At 60.0% G+C, this 12,275-nt stretch overlaps 3 protein-coding genes across 3 annotated transcripts; 1 reads left to right on the top strand and 2 right to left on the bottom strand.

Moving 5' to 3' along the window:
- Positions 1-176: 176 nt before the first annotated feature.
- On the top strand, positions 177-2,639 carry EHS24_002787 (uncharacterized protein; the record flags this gene model as incomplete). Its single annotated transcript, XM_028618509.1, has 10 exons — positions 177-216; positions 258-449; positions 491-756; positions 804-919; positions 961-1,028; positions 1,067-1,176; positions 1,213-1,298; positions 1,340-1,526; positions 1,566-2,402; positions 2,448-2,639. 10 exons carry the CDS (start codon positions 177-179, stop codon positions 2,637-2,639), a joined length of 2,094 nt encoding a protein of 697 aa, XP_028472876.1.
- A 132-nt stretch (positions 2,640-2,771) lies between these two features.
- On the bottom strand, positions 2,772-8,293 carry EHS24_002786 (uncharacterized protein; the record flags this gene model as incomplete). Its single annotated transcript, XM_028618508.1, has 7 exons — positions 2,772-3,610; positions 3,650-3,772; positions 3,809-3,971; positions 4,013-5,892; positions 5,931-7,174; positions 7,225-8,046; positions 8,100-8,293. The coding sequence occupies 7 exons, from the start codon at positions 8,291-8,293 to the stop codon at positions 2,772-2,774; spliced, it is 5,265 nt and encodes a 1,754-aa protein (XP_028472875.1).
- A 1,219-nt stretch (positions 8,294-9,512) lies between these two features.
- EHS24_002785 (uncharacterized protein) lies at positions 9,513-11,375 on the bottom strand (the record flags this gene model as incomplete). The annotated part of the gene is made up of 4 exons (XM_028618507.1): positions 9,513-9,594; positions 9,650-9,757; positions 9,810-10,456; positions 10,503-11,375. 4 exons carry the CDS (start codon positions 11,373-11,375, stop codon positions 9,513-9,515), a joined length of 1,710 nt encoding a protein of 569 aa, XP_028472874.1.
- Between the last annotated feature and the right edge of the window lie 900 nt (positions 11,376-12,275).

Raw genomic sequence — 12,275 nt, 5'->3', positions numbered from 1 at the left:
TTGATTCAAAAGATAAGGACCGGGAGCAGACGGAGCTACCCGAGGAGGGGGCTTTGTATATCCTAACAGGGGGGATGATATACGCAGTGTCGCCGCTCATCTCGTTCGAATGTCCACCTGCAACTCTCCTGGCAATAACAAACGTATCACCCAACACTCGCCTTCCCGCCAGACCCATGCCGCCCAAATTCTGGAAGCCAGGGACAGTCGCTCCAGGTGAGTTCCATTTCCCTCGAAGTAGTCACTGAAACTCTCAGGCAGCGCGCTCGACCGCGAGTCCGAAGCCGAGGGCTCGTTCGTCTCCACTTCCTCGCAGAGGGCCAACCTCAGCCTCGACGCGCAGCGTCAGCGCTTGCCAATCTACAAGCACAAGAGCAAGCTGCTTTGGTGTGTTGAGAGGTATCAGGTTGTCATTGTCGTGGGCCAGACGGGTAGCGGAAAGTCGACTCGTGAGTTTACAGGCGATCGTTGACTTCAGCTCACACATTAGAAATACCCCAGTACCTCCATGAGGCTGGATGGTCCTCGGACAACCGAGTAGTGGCATGCACCCAGCCTCGACGAGTTGCCGCCACTAGCGTAGCCACACGTGTTGCCGAGGAGGTCGGAACGATCCTCGGAGATGAAGTCGGCTACTCGATCCGCTTCGAGGACCTGTCTTCTCCGACCCGCACGAGGATAAAGTATCTCACAGACGGCATGCTGTTCCGCGAGTGTATGGTCGACCCGCTGTTGAGCCGGTATAGCGTCATTATGGTGAGCTTGTGCTTTTCCTTCATGGACGAAAGCACGCTGACTTGCAGATCGACGAAGCGCACGAGCGAGGAGCCTACACCGACCTCCTACTTGGCCTGCTCAAGAAGGTTATGAAGAAGCGACCAGAGCTGCGCGTTATCATTTCTTCGGCTACCATTGACGCGTAGGTAATTTGTTACTTCTCATTGCTCACCTACTTCACAGCGAGGACTTTCTCGAGTACTTCAACACCAACGCCGACGGCTCAGACCGCTCCAAGGACGACGCCATCAGTGGGTTCCTTAAGGCGTCCTGCCCGCTAACCGCTCAGTCGTCAGTCTGGAAGGCCGCATGTTCCCCGTGGAGGTGTGCTACCTCAAGGACCCCGCTGTCGACTATGTGCAGATGGCTGTGGACACGGTGTTCAACATTCATCTGAAGGTGGGTCACGGCCTTTGCCCCTGTCTGACCCAACAGGAACCGGCGGGCGACGTGCTGGTCTTTTTGACAGGGCGCGACGAGATTGACAATGCGATTCAACAAGTGGCGGACAGGACGCAATCGTGAGCTGAGAGTTATCGGTGAATACCTAGCTGACATACAGAATGCCCCGAGGAGCTCCCCAGATCCTCGCGCTCCCGCTGTACGCCACTTTGCCACCCGAGGAGCAGGAGATCATCTTTGACCCGCCGCCACGAGACACTCGCAAGGTCATCTTCTCGACCAACATTGCAGAGGCAAGTGTAACCATTGATGGTATCAAATATGTGGTCGACTCTGGCTTTGTAAAGGTAGGTTGACGCATGTGCGACGGCGATTGACCTAGACAGTTGAAAACGTACAATCCGCGTACCGCCATGGACGTCCTCACAGTCACCCCTTGCTCACTGGCGTCTGCGAACCAGAGGGCCGGTCGTGCTGGTCGTACCTCTGCCGGCAAGTGCTTCCGCCTCTATCCGTCCGCGATTCTCCCGACTCGCAACCCAATGTCGCCCATGCCGATCATGACACCGCCCGAGCTGGTGCGGTCTGACATTAGCATGTTTGTTCTCCAGCTCAAGGCGCTGGGTATTGACAATGTCGCCAAATTCGACTTTATGAGCCCACCACCGAGCGACATGATGATTCGTGCGCTCGAGTTTCTGTTCTGCCTCAAGGCCATTGACGAGGAAGGGCGGTTGACCAAGCCGCTCGGGGAACGGATGGCCGAAGTGCCCCTGGATCCCATGATGGCCGCTATCCTCTTGAACTCGTACGAGTTTGGGTGCAGCGAGGAGATTCTCTCCATTGCGGCCATGACGTCGGTCCAGAACGTCTTCAACATGTCCGACGGCGGCCTGCGCGGCGCCATGTCCGAGGTCGAGCGGCGCAAGTTTACCGCTGAGGAAGGCGACCACCTCACCCTCCTAAACGCGTACAATGCGTTCATCAAGCATGGCCACCGGGACAAGAGCTGGTGCGGCAACCACCGGATCAACTTCAAGGCCCTGTCGCGCGCCGTGGCGATCCGCAAGCAGCTGAAAAAGTACCTCGAGCGGTTCAGCATCCCCATTGTGTCGTGCGACGGCGATGCCGTGCGGTTGCGGAAATGTCTCGTGTCGGGATACTTTAAGAATGCGGCCCGTATGTTGCCCGACGGCACGTACAGGAGTGCGCGTGAGGGAGCAGTGAGTTGCGGCAAGCATGGATTTGACGTTAATCAACTCTCTCAGATTCTTCATGTCCACCCATCCTCGGTCATGTTTACGCGCCAGCCAAGCACCGGCTGGGTCATTTTCCACGAGGTTGTGGAGACAACCAAGAGCTTTATGCGCGACCTGACGGTTGTAGACGAGGAGTGGCTCGTCGAGCTCGCGCCACACTACTATCAGTTCAAGGGCGGAGGTATCAAGCAGCATCAGTAGCGCCAGCATGTCATGTAACATTGAGTGGACACGTGCAGATGCGGCCTGGGGGACGTTACTGGTTCATACAAGGAAATAAAGACTATAAGGTACGTATCTAGACACAAGACAACAGTCCCACTCCACAACCGCCTACTCCCACTCGCCGCTCTGCATGAGCTTTGCAAACACGCCACCGCGCCTGATGAGATCCTCGTACGGTCCATCCTCGGCAACGCGCCCGCTGTCGAGGACGACGACACGGTCGCAGCGGCGCATCGCCTCGGTCGAGTGGGTGATGAACAAGGTCGTCGCGTTGGCCTTGACTTTCTCGATGGTATCCAGCACTGCGCGCTGGTTATCCACGTCCAGCGCCGACGTGCACTCGTCCAGGATGAGCAAGGGCGAGCGGCGCACGAGCGCGCGCGCAATCTGCAGGCGCTGCGCCTGGCCGCCCGAGATGAGGCCCGCGTTCTCGCCCAGCGCCGTCTCATACCCCTCGGGGAGGGACTGGACAAAGTCGTGGATGTTGGCGTCGATGCACGCCGCCACAATGTCCGAGCGCGCCGCGTCGGTCCCGTACGCAATGTTGTCGGCGACGCTCGCGTCGAAGAGGTTGGCAGACTGCGACACGACGGCAATGTTGCTGCGCAGCCATGGAACGTTGGCCGCCGTGAGCGGGTACGTGCCTTCGACGGTGATGCGGCCGGCCGTGGGTTCGTACAGCCGCTGCAGGAGGGCGGCGACGGTCGACTTGCCGCAGCCCGAGGGGCCCACAATGGCGACGCTTTCACCCGGGTGGAGCTTGAGCGAAAAGTCGCGTAGGACGGGCATGTCTGGGCGTGTCGGGTAGGCAAAGTTGACGCGGTCAAACGCAATCGTGCCCTTGATGGGAAACCTGGCGTGGCCCTTGGACTCGTTGGTGCGCAGGGAGAGCGAGAGGAAGCGGTCAAAGTCGCGAGACGCGACCTTGGTCTTGGTGAGAAGGTTCACTGGGCAGGTCAGGGTTGCGTGTGCAGAGAATGACCTACTAAAGCTGAGCATCTGGGAGGCAAACGTCAAGCTGAACAGGACGAGCGTGTACACCTCGAGCATTGTGGCGTACGTCATTGTGCCCTGCTTGACAAAGATGGCACCGACATAGTTCATGAGAGCTGCCCGTCAGTGACAGTTTGCAGCACGTTACTCACCTTGCACAAAGAGGGGCATGCCAGTGGCAAAGGCAATGGCGACGGCGGTCCGGAGCACCGCGTCAACGGCGCAAGCGCGTGTCTCGCGGATCTCCTTGTTAAACTTTGCGCTAAAGCTCGTCTCCAGGGCCATGGCACGGATACCGCGGATGTTGGCGATACTCTGCCCATGTCAGCTTCAGACTCTGTAGCAGGCCAGCTCACCTCGTAGAACGTGCGGGCAACGGCCTCGCGGTGGAGCTTGTTCTTGGCCTCTGCCACCTGCGCCACGCGGTTGGACATGACCATGAGGAAGGCGAAGAAGGGTGCGATACCCAGCCCCACCAGCGTGAGCTGCCACCCGACAGCCATGGCCCAGATCATGCCCAGGCCAATCATGACCACGACCACGACCATGCGCGGCAGAATCGTCGCGACGAGGTATCGGATATCGTCAACGTCCTTGACGAGACTCTGGACGAGGCGCGCAGGCGCGTTGCGCGGCTCGTCAAACCACCCCTTGTCCTGGTCGAGGACACGCTCAAACGCCCGCGTACGCAGCGACGCCGTCCATGTGGCCGCGACGCGCTGGAGGCAGAACTCTTGCAGGAAGACGGCAAAGCCCTGCGCAAAGCAGATACCCAGCAGGGCGCCGCCCTTCTTGGCCACGAGGCTGGTGTTGCCCGTGCCCACGAGCGTGATGAGCTTGGAGATGAACGACGACCAGATGGGCGTGAGTGCACCGGAACCAATGGCGCCGACGAGACCCAGGAGGAGCATGGGCTTGCCCGGAATGGTCGGGAGAAAGTACCACACCAAGCTGAAAACACCCCGGATGGGCGCCTTGGGCGGTTCCTCGTCGGCGATGGAAACTGTGACAGTGTTATCCGACGACGAGCTCGCCGACTTGCGCTCGGTGCCGACGACGGTGGCCTCGCTGTCCGTGTCGGAGGTGGTCCTGACAATGGTCGACGGACGCTGGATCACAGTCATGGGGCGCGGGTACTGCTGGGCCTGGGCCACGGACAAGGGACGCGGGAACGATCCCTGGACGCTGGAACGAAGCTGGACGCCGCCAGTGACACTCTGGCGGTACGCACCGTTCCCCAGGTCACGGGGAGCCCAGCTGAGCCGACGCTGCGCCTGGGTCAGGGGACCGGCACGGACGGGCGGCGCAGCAAAGTTGATGCGGCTCGTGAGGGACGAGGTGGATTCACCTGCCATGGTCTTGGTCACGTTGACGGACTGCCACGGCTGGAGAATGCTCGTGCGGGAAGCGTTGGCTTGCTGGGGTATGCTAGCCGCAGAAATGTTGGGCTGCTGGTAGAGTCCAGAGGAGGCGCTGGCGTTGCGGGTGTGCTGGAAGATGGAACTGCGTGATGCATTGGCGTTGGGCAGCACCGCGCTGCTGCGTGAGGCGTTGGGAAACCGGAAGACGCTGCTTTGGGACGCGTTGGCCCCGTGGAAGATGCGGCGTTGCGAGTCGTTGCCACCAAAGAGGGAGCTCCTGCCGCCGACCTTGGCCCGGATGGGCAGCTGGACCGAACTGCGCGAGTTGTTGCCGTATATACCAAGAGATGCGCTGCTGCCGAGGTTGCCCGTGCTCAAATTGCGCGAGTGGAAGAGCATCGAAACACCTCGCGACTCCGGATGGTTGCCTTCGGCGAACACGGTCCCGGCCCTCTTGTCGGGCATGTACGACGCGCGGACCGACGTACGGCGGTGAAAGTCCTCAAAGTTGTCATAGTACCCGCTGAGGGCCGGCGCCCGCACGCGCTCAACTTGTGGCTCCTCGGTGTCCTCGGCCTCGAGAAGGTCGTGCACGACGCCGCCATCTTGCCACTGTTCGTCCTCGCGAATCGGGAGCGGCTGGACTGCCTGCTCAGCCGCCATGGCAGTAAACACGCCGTCGGAGAGACCCATGAGGTCGAAGCGGAATCCTTGTTCGGCCACCACGCCGTTCTTCATGACATAGACAAAGTCCTCGGGCCCAATCTGCGACAGGTCGTGGGTAATGACAATGGTGGTGCGGTTGGCGCGCCATTCCTTCATGGCGTCAAAGACGACCACGCGCGACGTCGCGTCAAGGGCAGAAGTAGCCTCGTCTGGTTGTCAGTTTTGCATCAGGACGTGCGAAACTTACCGAGAATGAGCACTGTCGGGTCACGGATACGGGCGCGCGCAATGGCCAGTCGCTGGCGCTGTCCGCCACTCAACAGGGAGCCACCCGTGCCGAGCTTTGTGTCGTAGCCGTTGGGCAAGGACATGATAAAGTCGTGTATAAAGGCCATCTTGCACGCCTCGATCACCTCGTCGCGCGAAATGTCCGTGTGGTCGCGATACCTGCCGAGCCAGTTCCTGCCTGCGCCGACGACGCCCATGGCGACGTTGTCATGGACAGACATGTCGAACAGGATACAGCCCTGCTGGACCGCGGCAATGTGCTCGCGGGTAAAGTCCTCGGGGATGTTGTCGAGTGATTTGGTGTCGAGCACAATCTCGCCCGAGTTGGGCTTGTACAGGCGTAACAGGAGCTGAGCGACAGTCGACTTGCCCGAGCCCGACCCGCCAACGATAAAGGTCGTCTCTCCCGCAGGTAGGAACAGCGTGATACCCCGCAGGACACGGACGTCGGGGCGCGATGGGTACGCAAAGCGCACGTCGCGGAAGTCAAACTCGCCACGGCAGCGTGCGGGGCGGTTGCGCACCTTTGCCGTGACGCTCGACACGGTGGAGATGCGGGTGGTGCCAAAGAACTTGTTGTTGCTGGAACGGCTGCCGCCAACCGAATCATCCGTCTCCTCGTCCTGGATGACGGTCAGAAGGGACGCGAGGGACATTTTGCCCTTTGTGATGAACGACAGCTGCGGGACGATCGACTGCAGGTTGCCGCTGGCGAGAAGCGTAGCCCAAAACACTGTCATGACGGTCGCCACGCTCGTGGTGCCGTCTGCAACGAGCTTGGAGCCGTACCAGAACCCAATGACGAACATGGACAGCATAATCGCCTGGCTGCCGCCAAGGCACACGGCCCAGACGGTAGCCTGCCTGCGGAGAGAGTCGCACGCGGCTGTGGTGAGCCTGTAGAACCGCCCGAGCTCAATGTCCTGCGCGTTGAAGGCCTTGACGGTGGAGATGGCCGAGGTGGAACGCTCGACCTCGGTGGATGCCTCGGCAAACGCCCGGCGCTCGACAGAGTACATCGGGTGCACGAGCGCCTGCGTGACCACGTTCAGGAGCACCATGAGCGGCACCGCCGACAGTGTCACGAGCGTGAGGGCCCACTGCTTGTACAGCGCCAGACCGAGACAGAAGCAGAACGTGGCGATGGACTGGACAACGGTGCCAGAGGGCACACCGGTGGCCATGCGAACGTCGTCGGTTTCGCTGTGCGCCGTCAGCACTGACCTCTGCAGCCTACATTTCACGCAACTCACCGAGCAAACTTTGCCATGAGGCCACTGGCCCCGATAGTCTCTGACGTCCCGTTGTCGTTCTCCTTCATGCCCATGCCGAGGTCGAACCATTCCAGGGGCTTGCACGCCACCCCTTCAAACACCATGAGGCGGAGCGTGACCGCCACGCTCTCGCTGAACCGCACCCACATCACCTGCTTGATGTATCCGAGAATGATGCTCACCAGCCCCGCCACTGTAAACTTGATGGACGTGGTGCCCACGGCGGACATGAGGGCGTGGGCCTGCTCGGCGGTGGCGCCAGAGGATGGGTACGCGGCGAGCGCGCTGAAGGCGTCACCGATCATGAGGGTCATGTACGGCGGCACGACGGACCCGCCGAGCGCACTGATCACGGCTGGCAGGAGGAAGAGACTGCGGTCCTTCCACGATGTCAGCGTGAAGAGCCTCTTGAACGACGGGCGGACGGGCGGTGGCGGTGGTCGCGGCAGCTGCACAAAGGACGGAAACTGCGGCACGTTGTCTGAAGGGGGCGACAGCTGTGGGATGTCGTAGAACCCAGCAGGCGGGTACATGGAGCGCCTGTACTCGGACACTGGGCGGGCCGCGTTGTCGCCGCCAGGGAGAAGGTCGATATAGTCGAACCCGCTGTCCTCGACAGACGCGAGGCTCTGGTCGGTCGACTTGAGGGATGAAAGCGTGCTGATGTAGCCGGGCTTGGTAGCCTCGCGACTGATGCGGCGGGTGGGTGGCATTGGCGAATCCAACAGCATCTCCTCCTCCTCCTCTTCCACTTCGACGCTGGCATGGTTTTCAAATGGGTTGAGATGGATGGAGCTTGTGCTGGATTTCCATCAGTGGTCTGTTTTTCGGCACCCGAGTGACAAACAACATACGCATAACCTAGTGGCTCGAGCTCGATGGCATCTTGAGGCGCGGGGTGGATGGTGTCTGCGTGAGACGCTTGCAGTTGTGATGACGATTCTCGCAAGATAGGTCGACCGATGGACTCGACATGCACGACTGTCCGGCGAGCTGGCCTCGGTGGTGCAGGGGACACTGCTCGATGGCTCGAGGACGAAGAAGTCATCGCGAATGTTGATCTCACTGATGCGTGTTGTGCCCGGCAACAATGCGTGGCATAAAGGCTGTGGCAGGTCTCCCACTGTTAGATGGCGTTCATTGCGACTGGGAGCAGACTCACAGATATGAGCTTCAGGAATCCCGTGTGGTAGATGTGTGTAGATGGGTCTTGATGTATGTTTCGAAAGGACGTTCTCGATGTCTAGATCCTAGAGTAGGTCAGTAGTTCGTCGCAGTGACCGCGGGGGGGTGAGTTGTGGCATGTATTGTTTTGTTGCTTGCAGCCAAAGGGGCGTTGAGCAGATCTGTTACTGGAGCCAGGGGACTGTGCGCTGTTGACTGGGGCATGCTGCAGCATATGGGATCTGGGTATTGTCTTTGACGTGCGTCTCTTGTTGGCAGTACTGGTGGGTGAGAGCTGAGAGAGAGCGACCATGTGGTGGCAAGGACAGATGACAGATGACACACGAGAGAGAGAGCGAGATGCCGGGGTGAGCGGTCTGTGCGCACAGATACAACACAAAAGCCACTGGACGGCGTGGCGTGTGTGTAATGTTCCACCTGAGCAGCCACGCGTGTGTGGATGTTCCTCCGGTCTCCGGTCCTCTCAGCCTCCAGCCTCACATACCACGCAGGCAGCAGGCAGCATGCCATGCGCTGCCCATGATGGTCAACTCGTGCAGGCGGTTCTCAGAAGCAGACCATTCCAAGGGTTCGTGTGTGCATTTACGCCAGCTGGTGCCGCTCACGGTCTGCGGGCCAGTTAACCAGTTGGTCACAAGGAACGTGGGGTCACCAGGGCAACGACATTGTCAAGGCCCTGTTCCAGTGCGCGGGGAAGCTGGAGTCGGAGGCCGTGCATCAATAAAGAGTGACGGATTGGGTATCCACGGACGGAGAGCTAAGCTGGAGGCAGGCATTGGCCATTGGAGAAGTGTGGTTGAAAGGGACAATAAGAAGGACAATAGGGTTGCAACAACGCGGCGTCATCGATTGAGATTGCTGGAACCAGTCACGTGACATAACAACACTGCCTCGTCGATCTATAGGATCCGTGGCCGCCCTGCTCAGAGACATACGCACGATACATATCGCCTCATTCTCCAGTCTGCAGCTCACGACACGCCCCTCACGCCAGGTGACGGACCTGTGCCCGTGCGGTTCACTAAACGATATTATTTTGAGTAACTAACTATACATGGTTTCGGGGAGCCCATGACCATCACCTAGTCGCGGACGTGGCCCACAAGGAGGGGCATCTGCGAGCCGACGTGCTCCTCGCCAACAACCCACGGGAGCATGACGATGCTACAAAGCAGTGTCAGCAGGCCGTTACCCGCATTGAAAATACCCCCCAACTCACAAGTTCTTGCGCGTGATCTCGGGCTTGGAGGGCAGGATGTCAAACGTAAAGTTGCGCAGGAGAATGAAGAGCACAACCTTCATCTCCAGCAGGGCGAAACGGTAGCCACTGGCACAGTCAGCGGGCGATTCATGACGATTGGCATGCCTGCCACACTTACATGCAGTTGCGGGCGCCGCCGTTGAAAGAGAGGAGGTTGCCGTAGCTGCCGGGCACCTTCATGGCGGGGCAGTTGGGGCGGTCGAAGCGGTCCGGGTTGAACACCTCGGCGTCGTCGCCCCAGATCTTCGTGTTGGAGTGGACGGCCAGGAAGGGCTCCACGATAAACGTGCCCTTCCTGATGGGGATAGAGGTCATGACGGTGCCGTCGACGCCGGTGATGGGCTCGGCGAGTGGAAGCATGGTGTCTGCCGTGGCCTCGCGGATGGTCTCGGGGACGGGCGAGTCGATACGCAGGGTCTCACGGACGACGTTTTCGAGCAAGTGGAGCTCGTTAAGCTCGTCAAGCGACGGCTCGGGGTTTCCCACAGAGGACAGTTCCTCGCGCAGGCGGCGCTGCAGGTCCGGGTTCTGGGCCAGGCGCCAGAGCACCCACGAAAGACCGTTTGACGTCGTCTCGGAACCGGCGAGGAGGAACGTGGACACTTGGTAAATAATCTCCTCGTCCGAGAGACGCTGGTTCTCGGGAAGGTCCTGGGCCATGTTGGCCTTGACGATGAGCGAGAGAAGGTCCTTGCCCGTCTCGGTAGACTTTTCGATACCACCCTCGGCGGCGAGCAGCTCGCGACGCTTCTGGGCTACAAGTTCCTAAACGACGTCAGCACGCTGTGGCCATTTTCCATGTGGCACTCACCCTGCCGACGTCGGTGGTCCTCTTGAGGCTGGCCGCGACCTCCAGGTTACGCTTGGTAGGGATGACTTCGAGGGCGGGCCAAAAGTGCTGAGCGACGGCGAGCGCGTTGATGCGCATCAGAGCCGAAAGGGCCCCACGGAAGCCCGAGACGATGGGGTTGGACGTCTGCTGGCACCTAAAGTCATAGTCGAAGCCTGCCATGCCAATGACATCAAACGCCAGCTCGGTCAGGTACTTGCCCATGTCGAGCTTGCGGGACCCTGGGACAATGTCCTCGGGCTTGGGCGGGGTCGGCGACGCGTCGTGCTTGGGGTCGTCGTCGATAACGGTTGCGATCCGCTCGCGGAGCTCCTCTGCCTTTGCGTAGAAGACGGGGGTCATGTCCCTGATTGCTGCGGGGGAGAAGGCGGGGTTCAAGATACGGCGCTGGCGTCTGTGCGAGTGGAACTCGGCCATGAGCACGCCGTCTCCTGCAAGGGCGCGGAGCGCGCGAGACTGCTTGGGCGGCTTGATAAAGAGGTCCGGGTTGCGCTGGAGGTAGCCGAGCGCAGTCAAGTCTGAAGTAATGATTCCGGGCGGTGAAAACATGCCAGTGCTCGTGCGGATGGTGTGGCCGTGCTTGTTGATGTAGCGCTTCTGGAGCACACCGGTTGGCTCAGAGAGCATGTGGGGAAAGTCGCCAACGATCCAGTTGTGCGATGGCTCGCCGGGAACATTGTACAGAGGTGAGCGTGAGGCGCGGAAGACCTTGACGGCGAGGTGGACGAAGAGGCCGAGGAAGAGCAGGCCAACGACATTGAGCGGGGTGAGGGCCGGCAGGCTCAACCCTGCGGGGAGGCCTGCCGACGCTGTGGAGGTGAGCTGGGGGGCCATGGTGCTGGATGGAGCGGTGGGTAAGAGGGTGCCAGCGGTGTGTCTAAGATAGCGTGTTATATATCTGAGACTACACGCACATGCGGCCCAGAGCAATAAGCGGGCACCCAAGACCATGCCGTCTCCATTCGCACTGACAGCAACTGGGCACAAACGGTCATCCATCGGCGTCCTTGGTGGCCGCCTCGGGCCCATTGCGGAACCTTTTATTGGCTCACACCTGCACGCCGGCGGTCACAACAGAGAGGCGTGTGCGCTGTGCGGCAGATGTGCACCATTGCTGCATTGCTGGCGATGTGTCATGCCAAGCGACGCTGGCCATGAAAACTGACACCTAGTCCCCGGTAACCTCGGCACAGCAACTCGCCAGCTCGCCAGCCTGCGCTAACCCGACCAGGGATCCGAGAGGATCCAAGAGATGGCCGTCGGTGGATGGTGATAACCAAGTCACGTGACGCCCACCGCTGTGACTGATGACCGTCTTGGAAAGGCACTCGGAAATCGAACGCAATGGCGAACAGTCGTACAGTACAGTCGTGGCAGAGGTCGCGTGTTCACATCGCCTGGTCCTGCCACACGGAAGGCTCCACTTGCCACTGGCCACTGGCCACCTCACGCTCGTCGAAGTGAGTGTGGCGCTGCGGAGGGGTCATTGAGAAACACACTAGTGAGGCGACAGCGGCCCCCGCAGCGCCCGCCGCCAGAAGTGTATGTGTTTCGCGCGGGGTGATTTGAAAACACATTAATAATGATCATTAGGGTCAGCTTTGGTCATTTAGGTCAGCTGTTAATGAGGTAATGTGGTCTCTAAAAATCATGTGTGTGTTTGTTGGGCCATCCAGCTCATGTGGCCATGTGGAAGGTGCTCACGACGACGTTCAAGAACAACTGCAACAGATA

The sequence above is a fragment of the Apiotrichum porosum genome, assembly GCF_003942205.1.
Source record: "Apiotrichum porosum strain DSM 27194 chromosome Unknown scaffold_14, whole genome shotgun sequence".
In the NCBI taxonomy this organism is placed as follows: Eukaryota; Fungi; Basidiomycota; class Tremellomycetes; order Trichosporonales; family Trichosporonaceae; genus Apiotrichum; species Apiotrichum porosum.
The sequence above is the reverse complement of the archived record's forward strand: the minus strand, read 5'-3'. Positions and strand labels throughout refer to the sequence as shown.